Consider the following 27,352-nt stretch of genomic DNA (forward strand, 5'->3'; position numbering starts at 1 on the left):
AATTGTAGAAGGAGTATATTGTTGCCGGTTGCAATCATTTGTTTAAATTTAGTCATTTAGGTAAGAATCTAGACAAACAAAATTTGAATCTTAATCTATTGCCTGTACACAAAATGGTGTATATTTAACTCTAAACTGTTCAGACACTATGGGTAAACTATAATACGCAAATAAATCAATTCAAACCCCATAGATATACAGTCAATGTACAGCGGCAAAACAGAAAATCCAATTTAATCTTAAACGACTTTTTATATGGGCACTACATGTCTAGAAATTTTTCACTGTAATATTAATTGTGTCATTGATTTATACTTGAATGAGGAGGCGATGGAGGGAAACGAATGGCCCTTTTTCTTCCTGGTTCAGAAATTAGGGGAGGAGCTTGGTCTTAGGCCCTGTAGGGGGTAAGAGGAAATATGGATCATGCAAAGTACTGAAAAACAGCAGCAAATTTGGAGAGGTCTGAAACATAATCCAATTGCATCTCATCAGGTAGCGGGTGCAACTTTAGAGGGACTGAACAGGGAGAAGACATGTGTTCTCCACTGTGTGGATGACATTATGATTGCAAGATCCACAGAGAAGGAGGTGATTGACAAGTCACTGGAGACTTCACAGCTCCTGCAGGAATCACATTGAAGGTAATCCCTAAACAAATACAATTAGTGAAACCTCAGTGCATGTAAAAGGTTTCTTTCCAATCTGCATTATTTAGTGCATTTTCAGCTATGATGCAAAAGTCTTTCTGCTATGGCTTATTTGGTGCATTTTCAGATATGTCGAGCGACTGAAACTTTTATTACACTCAGTGCACATAAAATGTTTCTTTCCACTGTGAATGTTTTGGTGCATTTTAAGACTTGATGACCAAATGAAACTTTTATTACACTCAGAACACGGAAAAGGTTTCTTTCCACTGTGGATCATTTGATGAGTTTTCAAGTAAGATGAACGAATGAAACTTTTATTACACTCAGCGCATGTAAAAGGTTTCTCTCCACTGTGGCTCATTCGATGAATTTTCAGGTTTGATAAAGAAGAAAAACATTTATTACACTCAGAACATGGAAAAGGTTTCTCTCCACTGTGGCTCATTTGATGAGTTTTCAGGTATGAAGAACGAGTGAAACTTTTATTACATTCAGTGCATGGAAAAGGTTTCTTTCCACTGTGGCTCATTTGATGAATTTTTAAGCGTGATGAACAAATGAAACCTTTATTGCACTCGGAGCATGTAAAAGGTTTCATTCCACTGTGGATCATCTGATGACTTTTCAAATGTGACTGCTGAATGAAACTTTTACCACATTCAATACATGTAAAAGGTTTAATTCCAATGTGAATGTTTTGGTGAATTTTCAGATTCGATGAACTGGCGAAACTTTTATTACACTCAGTACATGTAAACTGTTTCTTTCTGATGTGCATGTCTCCAGTGTGTGTCATCTGATGTGTAATTAATGATTGCTGATGTGAAAAACATTTGCTACATTCAGTACATGAAAATGGTTTAAATTCAGCATGAATTCTCTGGTTTAACTTCAAATTTATCTTCTCTCTGAAACTCTTTTCACACTGAGAGCATGAGAAGGATTTCTCCCTACTGTTGGTTCTCTTATCCAATAAGAAATGCTCATTCCTATTGAAGATTGTTCCACAGCTGTCACATTGAAAGGATTCGTTCTCTGTCGCCTCTTCTTGGGGGAGTTTAGAAGGCTCTGGATCACTGTTACTATCGTGGAAGGGACTCTTTGTTCTCAAGTGTCTCTGGTGCTCAGGGAAGTTTGTGAGCTCCCTGTCACTTCTCTCACACTGAGTAATTGCACAAGGTGTTTCTCCGGCTTGGTCTCTCTCCTCCTTCTCCTGCTGATGATTCCTTGGGTGTCTCCTCTCCATCCTTTGGGAAATATTCCGATCGTCATTTCCTTCCATTTGTATAACAGATTCTTCTTGATTCTGCTCTCGCTTGAGCTCCTGTTCAGCTTCATTAACTGTTGGGATATGAAAAGAAAGACATTAATTACGTATTACTTCTACAGAAAGCTACTACTGATCAAGGAAGAGAATTTTCTGGGCCAGTGCATCAGACGCACCAAAACTGGCAGGAATTTGAAAAAGTGCACCAAGCACCCCTTCTATAATGTTGCATCTAAGTGTTATAGCATGCAAATACAAGGGGGGGAGGGGGTAAACATGACAGAACCCACGAGGGAGGGAGCGACGCTGGATCTGGTGCTCACAAATGGGGATAGTGTGTCAAATGACCGAGTGTGTGCCCACCTGGGCAGCAGTGACCATGAAACAGTTTGATTTGATATGACAGCTGGAGGGCAGCCACTCAAAACTCAAAGTCCTGGATTTCAAGGATGCTGACTTTAGTAAAATGGGGGAATACCTGAGGAAGGAGCTGATGGGCTGAGAGGAAGAACAAGAAGTGGAAGGAAAGTGGTCCAGACTGAAAGAAGCTATAAATAGGGCCACAAGCATTTATGTAAGGAAAGTAAATAAAAGCAAGAGAAAAAGGAAACCGATATGGTTCTCCAAGCAAGTGGCTGAGCAAATAAAGGCTAAAGAGTTGGCGTTCCTGAAATACAGAAAAACTCAAGAAGAGGAACACGGAGAGGAATACCGGATGAAACAGAAAGAAGCCAAGAGAGAGATACGTCTGGCGAAAGCACAAGCGGAAGAACAAATGGCTAGAAATGTAAGGAGGGGTGACAAACATTTCTTCAGGTATATTAGTGAAAGGAGGAAGACTAAAAAGGGAATTGTGAGACTGAAAGATGCTGTGAACCGCTATGTAGATAATGATGAAGAAAAAGCACTGAAGAAAATCCTGGAGAAGGACCACGATTGACTGGCAAAAGTACATATAAGAATGGAGTGGACATAGTATCGTTTACGGAAGAGAGTGTGTATGAACAACTTGAAAATCCAAAGGTGGACAAAGCCATGGGACCAGATGGGATCCACCCCGGATACTGAGGGAGCTCAGAGAGGTTCTGGCGGGTCCCTCTTAAAGATTTGTTTAATAAATCCTTGGAGACGGGAGAGGTTCGATGGGATTGGAGAACGGCGGATGTGGTCCCTCTTCACAGAAGTGGTGATAGAAGCTAGAAACTACAGGCCGGTAAGCCTCACTTCGGTTATTGGAAAAGTAATGGAAGCGACGCTGAAGGAAAGGACAGCGAATTTCCTGGAAGCCAATAAGTTGCAAGATCTGAGACAACGTGGTTTTACCAAACGTAAATCGTGCCAAACAAATCTCATTGAATTCTTTGACTGGGTGACCGGAGAATTGAATCAGGGATGTGCTATAGACGTAATCTACTTAGATTTCAGAAAAGTTTTTGACACGGTTCCCCACAGGAGGCTCTTGAATAAACTTGACAGGCTGAAGATAGGACCCGACGTGGTGAACTGGATTAAGAACTGGTTGACGGACAAACGCCATAGGGTGGTGGTTAATGAAATTCGCTCGGATGAGGGAAAGGTGAGTAGTGGAGTGCTTCAGGGATCGGTGCTGGGGACAATTCTGTTCAATGTATTTGTGAGTGACATTGCCAAAGGGTTAGAAGGTAAAGTTTGCCTTTTTGCAGATGATACTAAGATTTGTAACAGAGTGGACACCCAGGAGGGAGTGGAAAACATGAAAAAGGATCTGCAGAAGCTAGAAGAATGGTCTAAGGTCAATGCGAAGAAATACAAAGCGATGCACTTGGGGAGTAGAAATCCACGGGAGACGTATGCGTTAGGTGGTGAGAGTCTGATATGTACTCTCAGAGAGGGATCTTGGGGTGATAGTATCTGAGGATCTGAAGGCGACAAAACAGTGTGACAAGGCAGTGGCCGTAGCTAGAAGGTTGCTAGGCTGTATAGAGAGAGGTGTGATCAGCAGAAGAAAGGAGGTGTTGATGCCCCTGTATAAGTCGTTGGTGAGGCCCCACCTGGTGTATTGTGTTCAGTTTTGGAGGCTGTATCTTGTTAAGGATGTACAAAGAATTGAAGCGGTGCAAAGAAAAGCTACGAGAATGGTATGGGATTTGCGTTACAAGACGTATGAAAGGAGAAACAGGGGTGATATGATACAGCCGTTCAAATATTTGAAAGGTATTAATCCGCAAACCAACCTTTTCCAGAGATGGGAAGGCAGTAGAACTAGAGGACATGAAATGAGATTGAAGGGGGGCAGACTCAAGAAAAATGTCAGGAAGTATTTTTTCACGGAGAGTGGTGGATACTTGGAATGCCCTCCCGCGGGAGGTGGTGGAGATGAAAACGGTAACAGAATTCAAAAATGCGTGGGATAAACATAAAGGAATCCTGTTCAGAAGGAATGGATCCTCAGAAGCTTAGCGGAGATTGGGTGGCAGAGCCGATGGTGGAAGGCAGGGCTAGTGGTTGGGAGGCAAGGCTAGTGCTGGGCAGACTTCTACGGTCTGTGCCCTGAAAATGGCAGATACAACTCAAGGTCATACAGTGGTGGAAATAAGTATTTGATCCCTTGCTGATTTTGTAAGTTTGCCCACTGACAAAGACATGAGCAGCCCATAATTGAAGGGTAGGTTATTGGTAACAGTGAGAGATAGCACATCACAAATTAAATCCGGAAAATCACATTGTGGAAAGTATATGAATTTATTTGCATTCTGCAGAGGGAAATAAGTATTTAATCCCTCTGGCAAACAAGACCTAATACTTGGTGGCAAAATCCTTGTTGGCAAGCACAGCGGTCAGACGTCTTCTGTAGTTGATGATGAGGTTTGCACACGTCAGGAGGAATTTTGGTCCACTCCTCTTTGCAGATCATCTCTAAATCATTAAGAGTTCTGGGCTGTCGCTTGGCAACTCGCAGCTTCAGCTCCCTCCATAAGTTTTCAATGGGATTAAGGTCTGGTGACTGGCTAGGCCACTCCATGACCCTAATGTGCTTCTTCCTGAGCCACTCCTTTGTTGCCTTGGCTGTATGTTTTGGGTCATTGTCGTGCTGGAAGACCCAGCCACGACCCATTTTTAAGGCCCTGGCGGAGGGAAGGAGGTTGTCACTCAGAATTGTACGGTACATGGCCCCATCCATTCTCCCATTGATGCGGTGAAGTAGTCCTGTGCCCTTAGCAGAGAAACACCCCCAAAACATAACATTTCCACCTCCATGCTTGACAGTGGGGACGGTGTTCTTTGGGTCATAGGCAGCATTTCTCTTCCTCCAAACACGGCGAGTTGAGTTCATGCCAAAGAGCTCAATTTTTGTCTCATCTGACCACAGCACCTTCTCCCAATCACTCTCGGCATCATCCAGGTGTTCACTGGCAAACTTCAGACGGGCCGTCACATGTGCCTTCCGGAGCAGGGGGACCTTGCGGGCACTGCAGGATTGCAATCCGTTATGTCGTAATGTGTTACCAATGGTTTTCGTGGTGACAGTGGTCCCAGCTGCCTTGAGATCATTGACAAGTTCCCCCCCTTGTAGTTGTAGGCTGATTTCTAACCTTCCTCATGATCAAGGATACCCCACGAGGTGAGATTTTGCGTGGAGCCCCAGATCTTTGTCGATTGACAGTCATTTTGTACTTCTTCCATTTTCTTACTATGGCACCAACAGTTGTCTCCTTCTCGCCCAGCGTCTTACTGATGGTTTTGTAGCCCATTCCAGCCTTGTGCAGGTGTATGATCTTGTCCCTGACATCCTTAGACAGCTCCTTGCTCTTGGCCATTTTGTAGAGGTTAGAGTCTGACTGATTCACTGAGTCTGTGGACAGGTGTCTTTCATATAGGTGACCATTGCCGACAGCTGTCTGTCATGCAGGTAACGAGTTGATTTGGAGCATCTACCTGGTCTGTAGGGGCCAGATCTCTTACTGGTTGGTGGGGGATCAAATACTTATTTCCCTCTGCAGAATGCAAATAAATTCATATACTTTCCACAATGTGATTTTCCGGATTTAATTTGTGATGTGCTATCTCTCACTGTTACCAATAACCTACCCTTCAATTATGGGCTGCTCATGTCTTTGTCAGTGGGCAAACTTACAAAATCAGCAAGGGATCAAATACTTATTTCCACCACTGTATATACACATAAAGTAGCACATATGACTTAATCTTCTTGGGCAGACTGGGTGGACCGTACAGGTCTTTCTCTGCTGTCACCGTCATCTACTATGATATAGGTTTACGCTAGTATTTCTATAACTACACCTGGGTGTCCTGGTGTTACAGAATATGATAACTGGAGGTGTGCTGTTATTGAATTACCAACCAATTTCATAAGTGAAAAATATGCACATGCTTTTGAAAAGGGCAAACTCCATGATATGAAGAGCCTGTGGGAGTCTCTGAAATTATAGGCCAATTGTGTGCAAGACCTGCAGAAACTGGGTCATTTTCTCTGTTAAATAGTAGAAATGGATTTTCTATAAACAAATAATGTTGTTTTGTAACCTTCCTGTGTTTCAATAATTGTTTAGGGTTTTTTGGTCATACAAAGAGGAGAAAGGAATGACCTGCTTCGGTCCTATCCAGCTATGGAAAGGGTTGAAATTTCTGGCTATTTTCATGGTGTCACAGACCAGGGGGCCGAACCTGACTGATTCTCTCTAGAAACTGTTGAAAATCCTCCAAGAAATAGTGGGTGTGGAGGATAACCAACTCATTGGCACACACAGAAGTTTCAATCTTTGTGGAAAATCAAATGTTGAAAACAGCAGGAACAAAGACTGATGATCCTTGTCATGATCTGGAACGTTCCTCTCTAACTAACACATGGAAACAGCAGTTAATGATGATTTCTTGTATTACTCTTATCATGTGTTGATCCTGGAGACAATTCTGCAGCTTTGCAGTGTCAAAAGCCCAGGAAAGGCCAATTAACACAGTATCACACTTTTGATTGGTCTCAGCAGCTACTTTGACACACTCTGTTACAGCCAGGACCTGAGCATTTTCAGCCTCGATGCAAGAACTGGAGGAAAATCTCTCTAGGAGGAAACTTGTAGGACACACAGGAAGCTCTTAGGAGTGCCTCAGTCCTGCCCTCACACTGTCATCTTAAGACAGAGCAGGGCCAAGAGAAATCCTGATCATACCTTGAAGTTTCAGAAGTGAAGGAGATACAGAAAATATCTCAAATTACTTTTAATAAATCAGATGTTGTTCCTCTTTTAAAAATGCAAAGTTTCCTATCCTTTGAAGATAGAACATTGTTGTGGCTGGTAAATTGGTGCTGGCTGCATCCTGGAAGCAGAGCACATTGCCAAGTCTCTCTGAGGTGGTGCGGAGATTGGACTCTTTACATCTGATGTCTAAATTGACAGCCATGCGAACTAGTCAGTTGGTAGCATATCATAAAGTATGGGACAGTTATGTGAGGTGGTCTTCTTGTCCGGACTCCTCCCTCCTTCTTGAGTGAGAAGTGTAGGGAGAATGGGTCAGGGTTATTTTTGGAGGGAGGGGGATGGGTTGTGGGCTTGGGTAAGGGGATTATATGGAATAATTCTAGTTATTGGCAGATAGTCCATTATATTAGCATGCTAATCTGTCTATATTGATGATATGTTTAATGCAGACTGTGAAATGCTATGTTATGTTATATTTTTTCAATAAAAGTTATTTTAAAACATGCAGACAAAGCAATTCTTACCTAGGGAGATCAGGGTCTCATAATTGTCCTTCATCACCTCCCTGTACAGCTCCTTCTGCCCTTCATCTAAATACTCCCACTCCTCCTGGGAGAAAGAGACAGCGATGTCCTCAAACGTCACCCGCATCTGAAACAAGAACCAGAAACTCACTCAGGGACGTGTGAAGTTGCTCAGAATGCATTCGATTTCAGCTAGTTTTATTCGTCTATCATTTGGGGGATGATTTTAGAATGCCGGTGCTGTCAAGCCTCTTAAGACTTGTTTAACTGTAAAATCTCAATACCTGAAGTCTCTATATTTTCTGAAGTTTCTTTTATTGAATAAAACGCAGATACTCAGTCAGATGTCCAGCAGTGTTGCCCCAGGGCACAGAGACTCCCTAATTCTGAAAGCTGTATCAGTGATTGGAGGTAGAAATCTGAAGAGCGCCAGGTTTATTGCAGAGGTGGGGAGATAGTCGAACAGGTAGAAGTAGCTCAGAGCTGGGTGACTGGAGAGTGCAATATCTCATTAAGAGGATATATTCAAGGTAAAAAAAAACAAGTTCTTTCCAAGGAGTGAAGCAGGAGAAGTGCTGTCTGAAGCAAGATGGAGAATGCCTCATGGAGAGAGAGACAGGGAGGTCAAGATGGTTCACACAAGCCCAGGAAGGAGGAGGTAAAGACCAATGGGGACAGAGCCTGCCACCAGGTGGCAAGGGTGGTCCTAGACGACAGCCCTCGATTGGAGGGAAAGGTCATGCCTGGCTGACCTCTCAGAACAGAGATAGTAAGACTGACCAGGAAATGATAGCAGGTAGACAAAGGAGCCAAGCTTGGCTGAGAAAGAGAGGAGGTCTGGGCAGCAGCACAAACCAATGGTAACAGTTCTTATACAGACAGGCAAGTGTGGCTGCATCACCTGTGAACTACATTACACACAATGCATTGCTCACGTATCTTTGCAGTGGGAACTGCAGCAATGAGGATCCTTAGAAGTGAGAATGACAGTAAAGGCATTAAACACATTTTAGGGTCACATTATAAACTAGTGTAAGGCTGTCAGAGGACAGAACAGGTGCCCTGTGCATATGTAAAACACCAAATTACACGTGTAAATCAGCAAACAAGGACTTTAGGAAAGGCGGCTACTTCTACATGGAAGTGGCGCACAGGGATACGTTACAGAGACATGTTCTGGGTGTGGCTTGGGTGATCCCTCACAGTACATAAGGATTTTGTATTATATAATGACGATACATATATACAGTGGAAAATTCCCACATTAGCATTACACCTGCATGTCGCCCTGAGGGATGCTGTTCTTTTTTTTTGAACGTATGCTTTTGTAAAATGACTGTCTAATATGTGTCCCAGCAAATACACATTTGTTTTTATTTTCACTGTGCTATATAGATCTGTAGCTCTGTCGTGTTTTCAGAATATCCACAATAAATATGCATGAGAAAGAAGGCCTCTGTTAAAGGCAAATTTATTTCTCTCATGCACACGCATTGTGCTAGTCCTGAAAATCTAACCCATGCAGAATCCCACAGAGAAGCAAGATTCCATGCTATCGATTCCCAGGAACAAGCGGTGGCTTCATCCAGGACTATCTCAATAGCAAACTATGGACTTTTTTCCCTCCAGAAACTCACCTAAACCTTATTAAGCCCAGATATCCTAACTGCTGTTACAAGCTGAAGCCACACAGTTAACCAAGACAAACAACTTGGGATTTTTATTTTATTTTTTTTTGGGGGGGGGGGGGGGGGGATATGCAACTTATCCTTAAAATCGAGCGTGGTACCGGAAGATTGGAGGGTGGCCAATGTAACGCCCATTTTTTAAAAAGGCTCCAGGGGAGATCCGGGAAATTATAGACCGGTGAGTCTGACGTCGGTGCCGGGGAAAATGGTAGAGGCTATTATTAAAAACAAAATTACAGAGCACATCCGAGGACATGGATTACTGAGACCGAGTCAGCATGGCTTTTGTGTGGGGAAATCTTGCCTGACACAATTTACTTCAATTCTTTGAAGGAGTAAACAAACATGTGGACAAAGGGGAGTCGGTTGATATTGTGTATCTGGATTTTCAAAAGGCGTTTGGGTACTTCATGAAGGCTACAGAGGAAATTGGAGGGTCATGGGATAGGAGGAAAAGTCCTATTGTGGATTAAAAACTGGTTGAAGGATAGGAAACAGAGAGTGGTATTCACAATGGAGAAGGGTAGTTAGTGGGGTTCCTCAGGGGTCTGTGCTTGGATCGCTGCTTTTTAATATATTTATAAATGATTTAGAGATGGGAGTAACTAGCGAGGTAATTAAATTTGCTGATGACACAAAGTTATTCAAAGTCGTTAACTCGCGACAGGATTGTGAAAAATTACAGAAGGATCTTACGAGACTGGGAGACTGGGCGGCTAAATGGCAGAAGACATTTAATGTGAACAAGTGCAAGGTGATGCATGTGGGGAAAAAGGAACCCGAATTATAGCTACGTCATGCAAGGTTCCATGTTAGGAGTTACGGACCAAGAAAGGGATCTGGGTGTTGTCGTTGATAATACACTGAAACCTTCTGCTCAGTGTGCTGCTGCAGCTAGGAAAGCGAATAGAATGTTGGGGATTATTAGGAAAGGTATGGAAAACAGGTGTGAGGATGTTATAATGCCGTTGTATCACTCCATGGTGCAACCGCACCTTGAGTATTGTGTTCAATTCTGGTCGCCGCATCTCAAGAAAGATATAGTAGAATTGGAAAAGGTGCAGCGAAGGGCGACTAAAATGATAGTGGGGATGGGACGACTTCCCTATGACTAAGGAGGCTAGGGCTATTCAGCTTGGAGAAGAGACGGCTGAGGGGAGACATGATAGAGGTATATAAAATAATGAGTGGAGTGGAACAGGTGGATGTGAAGCGTCTGTTCACACTTTCCAAAAATACTAGGACTAGGGGGCATGCGATGAAACTACAGTGTAGTAAATTTAAAACAAATCAGAGAAAATTTTTTTTCACCCAACGTGTAATTAAACTCTGGAATTCATTGCCGGAAAATGTGGTGAAGGCGGTTAGCTTAGCAGAGTTTAAAAAGGGGTTGGACGGTTTCCTAAAGGACAAGTCCATAAACCGCCACTAAACGGACTTGGAAAAATCCAAAATCCCAGGAATAACATGTATAGAATGTTTGTACGTTTGGGAAGCTTGCCAGGTGCCCTTGGCCTGGATTGGCCGCTGTCGGGGACAAGATGCTGGGCTCGATGGACCCTTGGTCTTTTCCCAGTATGGCATTACTTATGTACTTATGTACTTATGTACTTATATAAATATTAAACAAAGCGCGATCAAGGCATAACCTTGTGGAACTCCTCTTAAAAACAGAAACAGATCTTGACACCCCCTCCACTTTAAACTAAATAAATCTCGCTCTGACAAAAAAAGAGGCAAACCAATCATAGCCCAAACCCCCTATACCCAACATAAGCCACCTCTTCAAAGGAATATTGCCATCAACAGAATCAAAAGCAGACGACACATCTAAAGAAATCAAATAATAACTTTGGTTCTGATCTATCCCTCTCCGCAATGAATCCAAAATCGAGATCAGCGAAGTCTCTACGCTACTGGTTTTCTAAACCCATATTGAAACCTGTTCAAACAACATTTTCTTCCACAAACACCTCAAGTTGTATTAAAACAACCTTCTCAATAACCCTTCCCAAAAATGGGACAACAGAAAAAGATCCAATTTCTCATTCTTTAACAATGGTTTTACAGTAGCTTACTTACAAACAGCTGGCAGCCGACCTTCGCTAAAGGACGTATTCACAAGACATGATAACGGTAAAGCGGGTTTACTTGCCATTTGACGGATTACACTTGAAGAGCAAGGGTCCGATATAGACCGAGTTGGCGAAATCATCGAGACACCCCGGGTCATTTCCTGCATCCCTTCCTCATCAAACTCAACCCATTTCAACTCAAGAACTTGGACCCACCTCCCCCCCCCCCCCCCAACTCCATCCCTTGATCACCACAAGTTGTCACTCCCTTACCTAACAGAACCATCTTCTCCATCAAGTAATCCGCCTATGCCATGGCATCCGGTCCCCTTTTCATGTGCTTATCTTCATAACCATTATCTTCATAACCATTAATCAAATATTTCACAGTATGATACAACTCCTGCGGCCTATTCAACGCCTCCCAAACCAAATTATGAAGCATATAAGCACCGCCATACTGGGAAAAGACCAAAGGTCCATCATGCCCTGCATCCTGTCTCTGACAGCGGCCAATCTAGGCTTTAAGAACCCGGCAAAAAAAAAAACAAATATATATATATATATATATATATATATAAAATAATGTTCAATGGCCTTTTCCTTCAGGAATCTGTCGAAACCCCCCTTAAACTTCGTAAGGCCAGCTGCTGTCACTACATTCTCCGGTAACGAGTTCCAGAGTCCAACTACACGCTGAGTAAAGAAAAACTTTCTCCTATTTGTTTTAAATCTGCCATATTCTAGCTTCATCTTGTGTCCCCTGGTTCTATTATTTTTTGAAAGTGTAAACAAATGCTTCACATCTGTCCGCTCATTATCTTGTAGACTTCTATCATATCACCCCTCAGCCGCCTTTTCTCCAAGCTGAAGAGCCCTAACCATCTTAGCCTTTCCTCATAGGGAAGTTGTTCCATCCCTTTTAGAGCTATATAAAATAATGAGTGGAGTGGAACAGGTGGATGGGAAGCGTCTGTTCACGCTTTCCAAAAATACTAGGACTAGGGGGGATGTGATGAAACTACAGTGTAGTAAATTTAAAACAAATCGGAGAAAATTTTTCTTCACCCAACGCATAATTAAACTCTGGAATTCGTTGCTGGAGAATGTGGTGAAGGCAGTTAGCTTAGCAGAGTTTAAAAAGGAGTTAGAACAAGTCCATAAACCACTACTAAATGGACTTTGGAAAAATCCACAATTCCAGGAATAACATGTATAGAATGTTTGTATGTTTGGGAAGCTCGCCAGGTGCCCTTGGCCTGGATTGGCCGCTGTCGTGGACAGGATGCTGGGCTCGATGGACCCTTGGTCTTTTCCCAGTGTAGCATTACTTATGTACTTATCATTTTTGTTGCCCTTCTCTGCACCTTCTCCAATTCTTTTATATATTTTTTGAGATGCGGCGACCAGAATTGGACACGATATTTGAGGTGCGGTCGCACCATGCAGCAATACAACGGCATTATAACATCCTCGTGTTTGTTTTCCATCCCTTTCCTAATAATACTCAACATTCTGTGCGCTTTCTTAGCCGCCGCAGCACACTGAGCAGAAGTTTTCAACATTTTATCAACGATGACTCCCAGTCCAGATCTGTGACTCCTAACGCGGAACCTTGCATGACATAGCTGTAATTCGGGTTCCTCTTACCCACATGCATCACTTTGCACTTGTCAACACTGAACTTCATCTGCCACTTGGATGCCCAGTCCCGCAAGATCCTCCTGTAATCTTTCACACTCCTCCTGCGACTTGACAACCCTGAATAACTTTGTGTCATCTGCGAATTTAATTACCTCACTAGTTACTCCCATTTCTCGGTCATTTATAAATATGTTAAAAAGCAGCGGTCCCAGCACAGACCCCTGGGGAACCCCGCTAACTACCCTTCTCCATTGAGAATACTGAACATTTAACCCTACTCTCTGTTTTCTATCTTTTAACCAGTTTTTAATCCACAATAGAAGACTACCTCCTATCCCATAACTCTCCAGTTTCCTCTGTGACCTCTGTGACCAGCAGAAGAAAGGAGGTTTTAATGCCCCTGTATAAGACGTTGGTGAGGCCCCACCTGGAGTATTGTGTTCAGTTTTGGAGGCCGTACCTTGCGAAGGATGTTAAAAAAATGGAAGCGGTACAAAGAAAAGCTACAAGGATGGTATGGGAGTTGCGTTCCAAGACGTATGAAGAGAGACTTGCTGACCTGAACATGTATACTCTGGAGGAAAGGAGGAACAGGGGTGATATGATACAGACGTTGAAATATTTGAAAGGTATTAATCCGCAAACGAATCTTTTCCGGAGATGGGAAGGCGGTAGAATGAGAGGACATGAAATGAGATTGAAGGGGGGCAGACTCAGGAAAGATGTCAGGAAGTATTTCTTCACAGAGAGGGTGGTGAACGCTTGGAATGCCCTCCCGCGGGAGGTGGTGGAGATGAAAACGGTAACGGAATTCAAACATGCGTGGGACAGGCATAAAGGAATCCTGTGCAGAAGGAATGGATCCACAGAAGCTTAGCTGAAATTGGGTGGCGGGGGGAAGAGGGGTTGGTGGTTGAGAGGCTAGGATGGGGGAGGGCAGACTTATACGGGGTCTGTGCCGGAGCCGGTGATGGGAGGTGGGACTGGTGGTTGGGAGGCGGGAAATACTGCTGGACAGACTTATACGGTCTGTGCCCTGAAAAAGACAGGTACAAATCAAGGTAAGGTATACACATATGAGTTTACCGTGGGCAGACTAGATGGACCGTGCAGGTCTTTTTCTGCCGTCATCTACTATGTTACTATGTATGAGGTACTTTGTCAAACGCCTTCTGAAAATCCAGATACACAATATCAACTGGCTCCCCTTTATCCACATGTTTGTTCACCCCTTCAAAGAAATGTAGTAGATTGGTGAGGCAAGATTTTCCTTCACTAAATCCATGTTGACTTTGTCTCATTAATCCATGCTTTTGAATATGCTCTGTAAATTTGTTATTTATAATAGTCTCTACCATTTTGCCCGGCACCGACATCAGACTCACCAGTCTATAATTTCCCGGATCTCCTCTGGAACCTTTTTAAAAAATCGGTGTTACATTGGCCATCCTCCAATCTTCCGGTACCACGCTCAATTTTAAAGACAATGACAAAAAGGTGCATCCAGACTTGCGCAGAGTAAGGGTGGGGGAGGAGGGAACATAGAATAACATTATTTGCTGATGATGTGTTGATGTATGTGGTTGATCCAGAACAAACGTTGCCCAAAGTATTGGAAATTTTGGAAGAGTGAGGTGTGTGCAGGATTCAAGGTTAATATGGATAAAAGTGAGATATTGGGAGTATCGTTATCCCCGGAGGAGGAGATTTCCTTTTAAATGGGCAAAAAATAAACTCCGGTATTTCGGGAATCACATTCCGTGTGACCTTGGTAGGGTGAGCAGTATTAATTATGGCAAGATTGTAGGCCAAATCAAGTCTGAGTTGTCTCGATGGAAGGGGTTGTGGCTGTCTTGGTGGGGTCGTTTGGCAGTGATCAAGATGAATGTTTTACCACGGTTACTTTTTCTGTTTCAGGCTTTGCCAGTGGAACTCCCTGGAGGAACAATTAAGCAGATTCAGGGACTGATCACACAGTTTATTTGGAATGGGAAACACCCTACATTAGGGAGTCGGGTTATGTGGGGGGGCTCCTGAGAGGGGAGGTAGGGCGGTCCCCGATATTGAATGGTACTATTATGCGGCCCAGATAAGGATCCTTATGGACTGGGAGAGTGAGAATAATAAGCCCAGTAGTCAGGTGGAAAGGTCCTATAGCTCTCATAGGGAGTTCCACTCGTATTTGTGGATTACGGAGGGAGCAGGTGGGGTACTTGAGGGATGGTCCAATCCCTATGTGAAACACTTGATGGGAGTGTGGAGGAGAGTTAGGAGGAAATGGGGTCAGGTGGATAAGGTTTCTACTACATTGGCGCCCATGAGGTGGGAACCGAAATTTGGGGAGGGAGAATGCTCGATATGGGAGAGGAAGGGGCTGATAAATTTCCGCAATGTGTTGCAGGGAGGTAAGATGTTGAGTTTTGAAACGCTGAGCTCCAGATATGGTCTAACAGAGGGGAATAGGTTTGCGTATGTGCAGGTCCAACATTTTGTGGGGGCAATGGGATGGAAGGGGATAAATACTCAGGAGAGGGAATGTTTAGAAAATATGTGCATAATTCTGAGAAGGGTTCCCAGACCTATATTAGTGCTTTATATATTCTTTAGGGGAAGTGATTCAAGATCGTTTGGGTTTCAAGGGGCATGGGAAGTAGATTTGGGATGTAGATTTACTGACCGGGAATGGGAGACTATTTGTCGAGAGGTATATAGAGCATCGGTGTGTGTCTTGATACAGGAGAATGCGTATAAAGTTCTTACCAGATGGTACTATACACCAGAGAGGTTGCAGAAAATGTATCCGGGAACATTGGATAGATGTTAGAGGTGTGGAAAGCATAAGGGATCCTTCCTTCACATCTGGTGGGCATGTTCTAGTGTGGTGGAATTTTGGCACGGGGTGGTGAAAGGATTGGTTAAATTGACATATCTTTGGTGTGTGGGTCTCGGGAATGCCTTTTGGGTTTATATAATGAGAGGGAATCTTGGGAGGTTAGTAAATGGCTTCATTGGGGTTTTGCGGCAGCCAAATGCCTTATAGCCCGCAGGTGGAAATCTTCAAATTCTCCTACATTGGACGAGTGGAAGGATAAATTGGGACAATTAATACATAAGGAGTACCTTACAGCATACAGAAGGGAGGGGACTTTGAAATGTAAAGGAGGGGTGGGCTCGGTTAAAAGCAGGGGTAAAGAACATATAGGTGCTTTTTCATGGGGGTGTAGGGGGATGAAGGGGGGTGTTATGGGTGAGAGAGCGGGCAGCAGGGTTTGGGGGGAAGGTAAAATTATGTATCATACCTGATAATTTTCTTTCCATTAATCATAGCTGATCAATCCATAGACTGGTGGGTTGTGTCCATCTACCAGCAGGTGGAGATAGAGAGCAATCCTTTTGCCTCCCTATATGTGGTCATGTGCTGCCGGAAACTCCTCAGTATGTCGATATCAAAGCTCCATCCGCAGGACTCAGCACTTAGAGAATTACACCCACAAAGGGACACTCTGCCCAGCTCACCACCGCCGAAACGGGGGAGGGGAATTAACCCAGCTCATCCCCACACAAGTGGGGGAGGGGAATCCGTCCAGCTCATCCCCGCGGAGCGGGGGAGGGACACCACCCCGCCGATGCGAGGGGATCTGGCTTATCCTGCAACCGCAACCGCGGGAGGAGCTGACTGACCCTAACACCGCCGAAGCGGGAGGGGTACAAAGCTGCCCTACAGCCGCACGAAGCGGGAGGGAGCGCCGGCAGAATTTATGTCTCAATCCAGCCCTGTAAAACGGAGGGGAGAGGAATGCAGCAGCTCACTGTAACACAAACTCGTCTCAACTCTTGAAGAATCCAATTGAAAAAACTTGAACACGAAGTCCTCCTGAACAGGAACTGAAGACTAAACTTGAATCTGAAATGCAACCAGAATATAAACAGTACAGATATCTGGGAGGGGCTATGGATTGATCAGCTATGATTAATGGAAAGAAAATTATCAGGTATGATACATAATTTTACCTTCCATATCATCATGCTGATCAATCCATAGACTGGTGGGATGTACCGAAGCGTACATGTGGGATGTACCCAGGGCGGGACATTGAAATCCCTGACCGCAACACTGAAGCTCCAAACCGGGCCTCCGCCCGAGCAGCCACAGTCAAGCGGTAATGCCTGGAGAAGGTATGGGCCGATGCCCAAGTTGCCGCCTTGCAAATCTCTTCCAAGGAGACGGACCCGGCCTCTGCCATCGAGGCCGCCTGAGCTCTAGTGGAGTGAGCCTTCAGCTGGATAGGCGGCACCTTCCCCGCGGCCACATAAGCCGCTGCAATGGCTTCCTTGACCCATCTTGCCACTGTAGGCTTAGCAGCCTGCAGACCCTTACGAGGACCTGCAAACAGGACAAACAGATGATCCGATTTCCGGAAATCATTGGTCACTTCCAAGTATCTGATGATGACTCGTCTCACATCCAGATATTTGAGAGCAGAGTATTCCTCTGGGTAGTCCTCCCTACGAAAGGAAGGGAGACAGAGCTGCTGATTCACATGGAAGCGAGAAACAATCTTGGGCAGGAAGGAAGGCACTGTGTGAATAGTCACTCCTGCCTCAGTGAACTGCAGAAAAGGCTCTCGACATGAGAGTGCCTGGAGCTCGGAAACTCTTCTGGCTGAAGTGATAGCCACCAAAAAGACTGCTTTCAACTTCAGGTCTTTCAGAGATGCCCTCTACAAGGGTTCAAAAGGCAGCTTCTGCAAGGCTCTTAGCACCAGGTTGAGATTCCACGCAGGCACCACTGAGTGCAGAGGAGGGCGCAGGTGATTAACTCCCTTGAGAAAACGTACCACATCTGGCTGCGAAGCCAGGGAAGCACCCTTCAGGCGGCCCCTGAAGCAAGCCAGAGCCGCTACCTGGACTTTAAGGGAACTGAGCGACAGGCCTTTCTCCAGACCTTCTTGCAGGAACGCCAACACTGAAGAAATTGGAGCAGTGAAGGGAGAAAGTGAGCCTGCTTCACACCACGCTGCAAACGTACGCCAAACCCTGGCGTAAGCAGTAGAAGTAGAGCGCTTCCTCGCTCTCAGCATAGTGGCGATGACCTTGTCTGAGAAGCCCTTCTTCCTCAGACGCTGCCGCTCAATAGCCAGGCCGTAAGATCAAAGGGGGAGGGATCCTCGATCACCACGGGACCCTGATGCAACAGGCCCTGCTCCACTGGCAGCCGCAGAGGGTCGTCCACTGAGAGCCTGATCAAGTCCACATACCAGGGACGTCTGGGCCAGTCCGGATCCACCAGGATTATCCGGCCCGGATGCTTTGCCACCCGGTCTAGTACCCTGCCCAACATGGGCCAGGGAGGGAACACATAGAGAAGCTCTTGTGTCGGCCACTGTTGGAGAAGAGCATCTACTCCCAGAGATCGAGGGTCCCGTCCTCTGCTGAAAAAGAGCGGCACTTGGCAAATGGCCGATTACGCCATCAGATCTAGGCTCGGCTGGCCCCAGCGCTTCGTGATGTCCAAGAACGCCTGAGCCGATAACTGCCACTCTCCGGGATCCAAGGTATGGCGACTGAGAAAGTCCGCCTTGACATTCATGACTCCGGCAATGTGGGCAGCTGACAGCTGTTCCAGGTTCGCTTCCGCCCACTGGCATAGATTCATGGCTTCCTTGGCTAGAGGGGCGCTCTTGGTACCTCCCTGGCGGTTGACATAGGCCACAGCCGTGGCATTGTCCGACAGGACCCGTACTGGCTTCAACGCCAGTACCGGGAGGAACTCCAAAAGCGCCAACCAAATGGCTCTGAGTTCCAGGAGGTTGATAGACCACTTTGCCTCTGCAGGAGACCAGAGCCCCTGCGCTGTCCTTCCCAAGCAGTGGGCTCCCCAGCCCGTCAAAGAGGTGTCCGTCGTGACGACAATCCACTCCGGGGTCAAAAGAGGCATCCCTGCAGACAACTTGTCTGTCTTCAGCCACCAGCTCAGCGCCTTGCACACTGCTGGGTCCAAGGGAAGGCGCACAGCATAATCCTCCGACACCGGAGTCCAGCGCTGCAGCAGAGAGTGTTGTAGTGGTCTCATATGAGCCCTGGCCCAGGGCACTACTTCCATCGTGGCCGTCATAGAGCCCAACAGCTGCACATAGTCCCAAGCCCGAAGCGGAGAGGCTACTAGGAACTGGTCCACCTGAGCCTGAAGTTTGACAATCCGATTGTCCGGCAGGAACACTCTGCCCACTTGGGTGTCGAATCGAACTCCCAGATACTCCAGGGACTGAGTCGGGCGCAGCTGGCTTTTCTCCCAGTTGATGATCCACCCCAGGGAGCTCAAAAGAGCAATCACCCGGTCCACAGCTTTGCCGCACTCTGCATAAGAGGGGGCTCGGATCAACCAGTCGTCCAGATAAGGATGGACTTGTACTCCTTCCTTTCGCAGGAAGGCCGCGATGACCATTACTTTGGAGAAGGTCTGCGGAGCAGTAGCCAACCCGAACGGGAGGGCTCTGAACTGGAAGTGCCGGCCCAGGACTGCAAAACGCAGAAAGCGTTGATGAGGAGGCCAGATGGGAATATGCAAGTACGCTTCCTTGATGTCCAAGGATGCCAGGAACTCCCCTGCCTTCACTGCCGCTATAACAGAGCGGAGAGTCTCCATGCGAAAGTGCCGAACTTTCAAGGCCCGATTGACCCCTTTGAGGTCGAGGATAGGCCGTACAGAACCTCCTTTGTTTGGTACCACAAAGTAAATGGAGTAACGTCCCTTGCCAAGCTGATTTTCTGGCACCGGAACGACCGCACCCAGGCGGATCAGATTGTCCAAGGTCTGCTGCACTGCCACAGCTTTGACCGGAGACTTGCAGGGAGAGAGTACAAACCCGTCTCTTAAGGGTCGGCAGAACTCTAGCTTGTAGCCGTCTCTGATGACTTCCAGCACCCAAGCGTCTGAAGTTACCCTGGTCCAGTCGCCCAGAAACGAGGACAGGCGTCCTCCAATCTGCACTGAGCCATGGACCAGGACCCCGTCATTAGGTACGAGACCCTGGGGGAGGACCGGAGGGTGCACCTCCGGGACGGCGGTCTCTGCGAAAGGAATGCTGCTTGGGGGAGAAATTCCTCTTGAAGGAAGAGGGGGCAGAGGAGCCCGACTTGCCCGGGCGGTACCGACGGGCTTCCTGAAACCGTCCTCTGGAGATACCAGGGCGAGCACTGGCCCGAGCCCTGACCTCTGGTAACCTCTTGCCCTTAGACGTGCCGAGATCGGTCACAATTTTGTCCAGCTCGACCCCAAAGAGCAGCTAGCCTTTAAAAGGCAACTTAGCCAGGCAGGACTTAGAGGCGTGGTCAGCAGACCAATGTTTCAACCAAAGCCACTGCCGCGCAGAGACTGTCTGAGCCATACCTTTTGCCGAGGCTCTCAAGACATCATACAGTAAGTCTGCCAAATAAGCCAAGCCCGATTCCAGGGCCGGCCAATCAGCCCTCAAGGAAGGATCCGAGGGGGAAGCCCGCTGCACAATCGTCAGGCACGCCCTGGCCACATAGGAGCCGCAAACTGAGGCCTGCAAACTTAAGGCAGCCGCCTCGAAGGACGACCTTAAGGCCGCCTCCAATCTTCTGTCTTGGGTGTCCCTTTAGGGCCGTGCCACCTTCCACCGGCAACGCCGTTTTCTTAGTCACTGCAGTGATTAAAGAATCCACGGTAGGCCAAAGAAAGGCCTCCCGTTCACTTTCAGGCAAAGGATAGAGGCGAGACATAGCCCTAGCCACTTTGAGGCTCGCTTCCGGGACATCCCATTGAGCCGAAATTAAGGTGTGCATGGCATCATGCACGTGGAAGGTTCTAGGCGGGCGCTTCGTCCCCAGCATAATGGCGGAGCCAACAGGGGCTGAGGGAGAGACGTCCTCTGGAGAAGAAATCTTCAAAATGCTCATGGCCTGCACTAACAGGTTGGGCAAATCCTCTGAGCAAAAGATCCGCGCTGCAGAGGGGTCATCCGCTCCATCCGAGCGGGAATCCGTCTCCTCCAAGGAATCCCCAAAGGACCGTTGGGAGAACTCAGATACGCTGCCCTCATCTACATCAGAGGAAACAGAGTCCTCTAAGGCCTGGGAATCCACCCGAGGGCGTTTACTTCCGGGGGCCTCAACCCCTTTATCGGACAAGGGAGAAGGGGCAGCGTTTTGCATAAGGAAGGCCTGATGCAGCAGCAAAATAAACTCAGGGGAGAAACCCCCCAGACTGTGCACTTCTGCAGCCTGGGCCACAGCCCTAGACGCACCCTCAACCGGCGCTCGCAAGAGCGGGGGAGAAACATGCTGCGCATCCAAGATGGCGTCCGGGGCGACACTCCGCGAAGGAGCCGCGCGAGAAGAACGGCGCTTAACTTTAGCTGCTTTTTTGCCGTCGCCCAAATCAAGGGCGGCCATGGCATTAACGTCTCCCAGCTCAAGGGCGGCCCAAGAAGAAGCCGTCCGAGCAGAGTGGCCGGCCAAGATGGCAGAGGCGAGCAGCGGGGGATGGGCGTTTATGGCGGGAAAAACCGCCGCACCAGAGGAAGACCCGGGACACTGACCAGCCTCCGAACTGACACACAACAAGGGCGAATCAGACTTTAAGACCCCCGCATCCCCGCTAGAAGCACACACGCAGTCCGGGGAGCGATTGTTCGCACCCTCGCCCTCCGACGCCATAGGCCATGTGGAGATCAATCGGGGAACCCCCTGCCCGCTATAAAAAGGTAAAAATTACCTGCTTCTCGCTCCGAGCTGTAACGACCTGGTGTCCCAGTGAGTAGCTGCAATAAACGTTGAAATAAACGTCGAAATAAACGCCTTTAAGGACGTCCAAAATTTTTTTTTTTTTACGGAGCCAGCGGGAGGGGGGAGAAAAGGAGGGACCTGGCGCCACCAGGTTTGCACTTGCTCAAGAAGAGCCCTCAACCCCAGGTACTCAACAAAACCTAAAGATTAGGCTTGGAGACCTAGCCAGAGCTGCTGCTGTGTGTGACCACCACTTGCTGAGATAGAGAACATACTGAGGAGTTTCCGGCAGCACATGACCACATATAGGGAGGCAAAAGGATTGCTCTCTATCTCCACCTGCTGGTAGATGGACACAACCCACCAGTCTATGGATTGATCAGCATGATGATATGGAAAGGAGTATTATACATAAAACTGTACGTACGTGAATTCTTGGCTTGTGGTTCATGGAGGTGGAGGTTTCAGAAGCTGGCTTAAACTCAATATATGGCCAGGGTCCTTGGGGCAGTTGTCTCGGGAACCTGGGGGGTTGTAGCTGTTTAGTTGGGGGACGGATTGGAGGGGTGGAAGGGGGGAGTTTTGATTATATATTTTGCTATTTTTTAGGTTATGGGAGTTTGTAGGGTGTTGGTGTAATAGATGGCTCCTGCGAGGGCCGTGGGGGGGTAATTTGTGTTGGTGGGGTGATGCTTGCCTGTTATGGAGTATTTGCTTTTCAATAAAAATTTAAAGTTAAAAAAAAAAAGCAGTGGTCCCAGCACAGACACCTGAGGGACCCCACTAACTACCCTTCTCCATTGAGAAAACTGACCATTCAATCCTACTCTCTGCTTCCTATCCTTCAACCAGCTCTTAATCCATATTAATACCCTACCTCCGATCCCATGACTCTCCAGTTTCCTCTGGAGCCTTTCATGAGGCACTTTGTCAAACGCCTTCTGAAAATCCAGATACACAATATCCACCGGCTCCCCATTGTCCACATGTTTGTTCACCCCCTCAAAAAAATGCAGTAGATTGGTGAGGCAAGACTTCCATTCACTAAATCCGTGCTGACTTTGTCTCATCAGCCCATGTTTTTGTATGTGCTCTGTAATTTTATTCTTAATAATAGCATCTACCATTTTGCCCGGTACCGACGTCAGACTCACCGGTCTATAATTTCCCGGATCTCCTCTGGAACCTTTTTAAAAAATCGGCGTAACATTGGCTACCTTCCAGTCTTCCGGTACAACACCTGATTTTAGGGATAGATTGCATATTACTAACAGTAGCTCTACAAGTTTATTTTTCAGTTCTATTAATACTCTGGGATGAATACCATCTGGTCCTGGTGATTTACTACTCTTCAGTGTGCAGAACTGACCCATTACATCCTCCAAGTTTACAGAGAATTTGTTTAGTTTCTCCGACTCGCCTGCTTCAAATACCCTTTCTGGCTCCGGTGTCCCTCCCAAATTCTCCACGGTGAAGACTGAAGCAAAGAATTCATTTCATTTATCCACTATGGCTTTGTCTTCCCTGATCACCCCTTTAACATGAATGTAAAAAAGGCTTTATTCATAAATCACAGCTAACAAAGCACCAGAGAATCCACTCAGGAGTAAAACCATTCACATGTTCTGAGTGTGTAAAAGCTTCTGTCAGAAGATACTCCTCATTATTCTCTGGAACTGGGTGGGAGGGAGGGAGGGGGGATGACCCTAGAACTGGGAGGGTGGGAGGGGGGAGGGAAAGGAGAGAGAGAGGTGAGGGAGGAAGGGGGGCCTGGAACTCAGAGGGAGGGAGGGGGACCTGGAACTCAGAGGGAGGGGGAACGCACCACCTGTAAAAAAAAAAAAAAGAACATTTCAGCACCCCCAATCATTTTGAAAAGTTGTCTCCTATGATTTCAGTATATTCCATCATCATTACAACATCCGGCTTCCCAAGGCAGATTACAACAACATTTAAGATGAACCCATCAGGAAACAGGATATCCTCACTGAAATTTGGCCATCTGTATTGTATACAGTGTATTTATTTAGTTTTTAGTGTAGAAAAATGAGCACAAAATACGGAATTTAAAATTGCTGTTTCTAGCAGCTATAATAATTTTTTAAGCTGTTTTAGTGATATTCAATTGTTATTTCATGATATTTATATCCAAACAAATCTGCAACCGAGTGGAGAACTCGAATGCCCCACGGGAGAAAACAGGTATAGGAGAAAGTGGGATGTGTGACCACGGAACACCAAACATAGTAGATGATGGCAGAGAAAGACCTGCACAGTCCATCTAGTCTGCCCAACAATTTAAACTCATATGTGCTACTTTATGTGTATACCTGACCTTGATTTGTTTCTGCCATTTTCAGGGCACAGACTGTAGAAGTCTGCCCAGCACTAGGCCCGCCTCCCAACCACCAGCCCCACCACCCAATCTCGGCTAAGCTTGTTTCATCAATAAACAAGTGTTTTTAAGATCAATCTACCCAGTGTTTGGTGTTCCGTGGTCAAACATCCCACTTTCTCCTATACATGATATATTTATATCTACATATATGGGAAGCTTTCAAATAAATTAAAAAGCAGTCCAATAAGTTAAAAGAAAAACAATTTTTGTCCTCCACCTTTTAAGGCACTGCCTATCCAACTGAAACAGCTTTAGGCTTGTTACAGATGGACGAACAGGTTTATATTCGGAAAAACAAGATTCGAAAGCGCCAAACCTTTATGAGAAAAACTACACTGGCTCCCAATCAAAGAACGTATTGCGTTCAAAATCTGCACCCCGGTTCACAAGATCATCTACGGCAATGCCCCGGGATACATGATAGACCTCATTGACCTACCAACCAGAAACACAACAACATCAACACGATCATACCTAAATCTCCACTACCCAAGCTGCAAAAGACTTAAATACAAATCAACCTGTTCAGAAGGAAAGGATCCTCAGGAGCTTAACCGAGATTGGATAGCAGAGCCGGTAGTGGGAGGCAGGGCTGGAGTTTGGGAGGCGGGGATAGTGCGGGGCAGACTTATACGGTCTGTGCCAGAGCCAGTGGTGGGAGGCAGGACTGGAGGTTGGGAGGCAGGGATAGCGCTGGGCAGACTTATACGGTCTGTGCCAGAGCCAGTGGTGGGAGGCAGGGATAGTGCTGGGCAGACTTATATGGTCTGTGCCAGAGCCGGTGGTGGGAGGCGGGGCTGGTGGTTGGGAGGCGGGGCTAGTGCTGGGCAGACTTATACGGTCTGTGCCAGAGCCGGTGGTGGGAGGCGGGGATAGTGCTGGGCAGACTTATACGGTCTGTGCCAGAGCCGGTGGTGGGAGGCGGGGATAGTGCTGGGCAGACTTATACGGTCTGTGCCAGAGCCGGTGGTGGGAGGCGGGGCTGGTGGTTGGGAGGCGGGGCTAGTGCTGGGCAGACTTATACGGTCTGTGCCTTGAAGAGCACAGGTACAAATCAAAGTAGGGTATACACAAAAGTAGCACACATGAGTTGTCTTGTTGGGCAGACTGGATGGACCGTGCAGGTCTTTTTCTGCCGTCATCTACTATGTTACTATATGTTAACCTATGCATCCAGCTTCTCTTATCTAAGCACACAACTATGGAATGCGCTCTGAAAACAACATACGACCACCTAATCTTCCGGAAACTCCTAAACACTTACCTGTTCAAAAAGGCATACCCAAATGACTCAACCTAAATGCCTAATCCCGCAACACAATCAATATAAATGTTCATATTGGCATAACCTACTCTTGACCCCCAATATGTCTGTCAATTCTGATCATTAATATTATTATTATTTGTAACGCTTATACCCCGCACTTTCCCACTCATTAGCGGATTAGTCTGTCTTAACCTCACCTTCTATTTGTTCATGCCGGTATTGGCGACTGCCACTACGGCACTAAGTAAGCCACATTGAGCCTGCAAATAGGTGGGAAAATGAGGGATACAAATGCAACAAATAAATAAATAGTATATTCAGGTACTTATTTGTACCTGGGCAATGGAGGTTAAGTGACTTGCAGTGGGAATCGAACTCAGTTCCCCAGAATCAAAGTCAAAGTCCACTGCACTAACCACTAGGCTACTCCTCCACTAGCAACATTACATGTGGAATCTCAAATAGTAGCAACAGAATCTCAACATTCCATGTAGAATCTCAAATAGTAGCAACATTCCAGAATCTTGTTAATGGGACTTGATATATTTCTGTTGTTTTTTGCAATTACATTCAAAGTGGTTTACATGGTATATAGAGGTACTTATTTGTACCTGGGCAATGAAGGATTAAGTGACTTGCCCTAACCACTAGACTACTCCTCCACTAGCAACATTCCATGTAGAATCTCAGATAGTAGCAACATTCCTGAATCTTGTTAATGGGACTTGATATACTTCTGTGTTTTTTTTGCAACTACATTCAAAGTGGTTTACATAGTATATAGAGGTACTTATTTGTACCTGGGCAATGAAGGGTTAAGTGACTTGCCCTAACCACTAGGCTACTCCTCCACTAGCAACATTCCATGTGGAATCTCAAATAGTAGCAACAGAATCTCAACATTCCATGTAGAATCTCAAATAGTAGCAACATTCCAGAATCTTGTTAATGGGACTTGATATATTTCTGTTGTTTTTTGCAACTACATTCACAGTGGTTTACATAGTATATAGAGGTACTTATTTGTACCTGGGCAATGAAGGGTTAAGTGACTTGCCCTAACCACTAGGCTACTCCTCCACTAGCAACATTCCATGTAGAATCTCAAATAGTAGCAACAGAACCTCAACATTCCATGTAGAACCTCAAATAGTGGCAACATTCCAGAATCTTGTTAATGGGACTTGATATAATGAAGGGTTAAGTGACTTGCCCTAACCACTAGGCTACTCCTCCACTTACTGTCTCACACAACACAGATAGAGACATAAAGCCAATTAAACTTAGACATAAGGAAATCCAGGTGTCCTTACGGTCTTTGAAACGTCTGGAACCAGCATCTCCTCAGCCTCCAAACTCCACCTCGGAGGTGGCTGTATAAAGAAGAAGCCTCTGAAACACACCGGGAAGAAGCAATGGTGAAACCAGAATGAGGCTTGGAACACACTGAGAAAGGCTACTGGAGTGTGAAAATGAGGCTTGGCACTCACAGAGAGACTATTGCAGCACCAGAATGAGGCTTGCAATGGACTGAGAGAGGCTACTGGAGCACGAGAACGAGGTTTGGAATGCAGAGGGCGGGGCCGGATACTGTGTTTGAAACTGAAGGATGTTGAAGAAAGGTGATGGAGATGACGTCAAAATGTTGAAGCCAATTTAGGAAGTCGCTGTTTCCCATTCCCTGCGCCACATCGCCATACACTCAAAACAAGGGAAGCAAACTTATGCATGTTCTTTATTGTTGGCAGCATTTTTATTTAATCTCACATATATTTTCAAAAATGCCAGCTTCTGCAGCACACGGATGTACACAGAGGATAACTTTTCATAGGTAGAGTAGTAACTTGTTATAAATGGTAATCACTCAGTCATTTGGAGGGGCTGCTT

General features: G+C 46.2%; 1 protein-coding gene across 1 annotated transcript; it reads right to left on the reverse strand.

The window, feature by feature from the left end:
• LOC115463252 (zinc finger protein OZF-like) lies at positions 1-26,856 on the reverse strand. Its single transcript, XM_030193602.1, has 3 exons — positions 26,779-26,856; positions 7,643-7,769; positions 1-1,994 (listed from the first exon to the last, which is right to left on the reverse strand). The coding sequence occupies exons 1-3, from the start codon at positions 26,803-26,805 to the stop codon at positions 730-732; spliced, it is 1,419 nt and encodes a 472-aa protein (XP_030049462.1). The 5' UTR covers positions 26,806-26,856; the 3' UTR covers positions 1-729.
• Between the last annotated feature and the right edge of the window lie 496 nt (positions 26,857-27,352).

The sequence above is a fragment of the Microcaecilia unicolor genome, chromosome 1 (genome assembly GCF_901765095.1).
Source record: "Microcaecilia unicolor chromosome 1, aMicUni1.1, whole genome shotgun sequence".
NCBI classification, from domain to species: Eukaryota; Metazoa; Chordata; class Amphibia; order Gymnophiona; family Siphonopidae; genus Microcaecilia; species Microcaecilia unicolor.

Coding starts and splice junctions, on each gene's coding strand:
- LOC115463252 (XM_030193602.1), bottom strand. CDS start 26,805: ATGCTGGTTCCAGACGTTTCAAAGACC. Junction 7,770..26,778: donor TTCCAGACGTTTCAAAGACC/GTAAGGACACCT, acceptor TTCTTGTTTCAG/ATGCGGGTGACGTTTGAGGA. Junction 1,995..7,642: donor TGAGACCCTGATCTCCCTAG/GTAAGAATTGCT, acceptor ATATCCCAACAG/TTAATGAAGCTGAACAGGAG.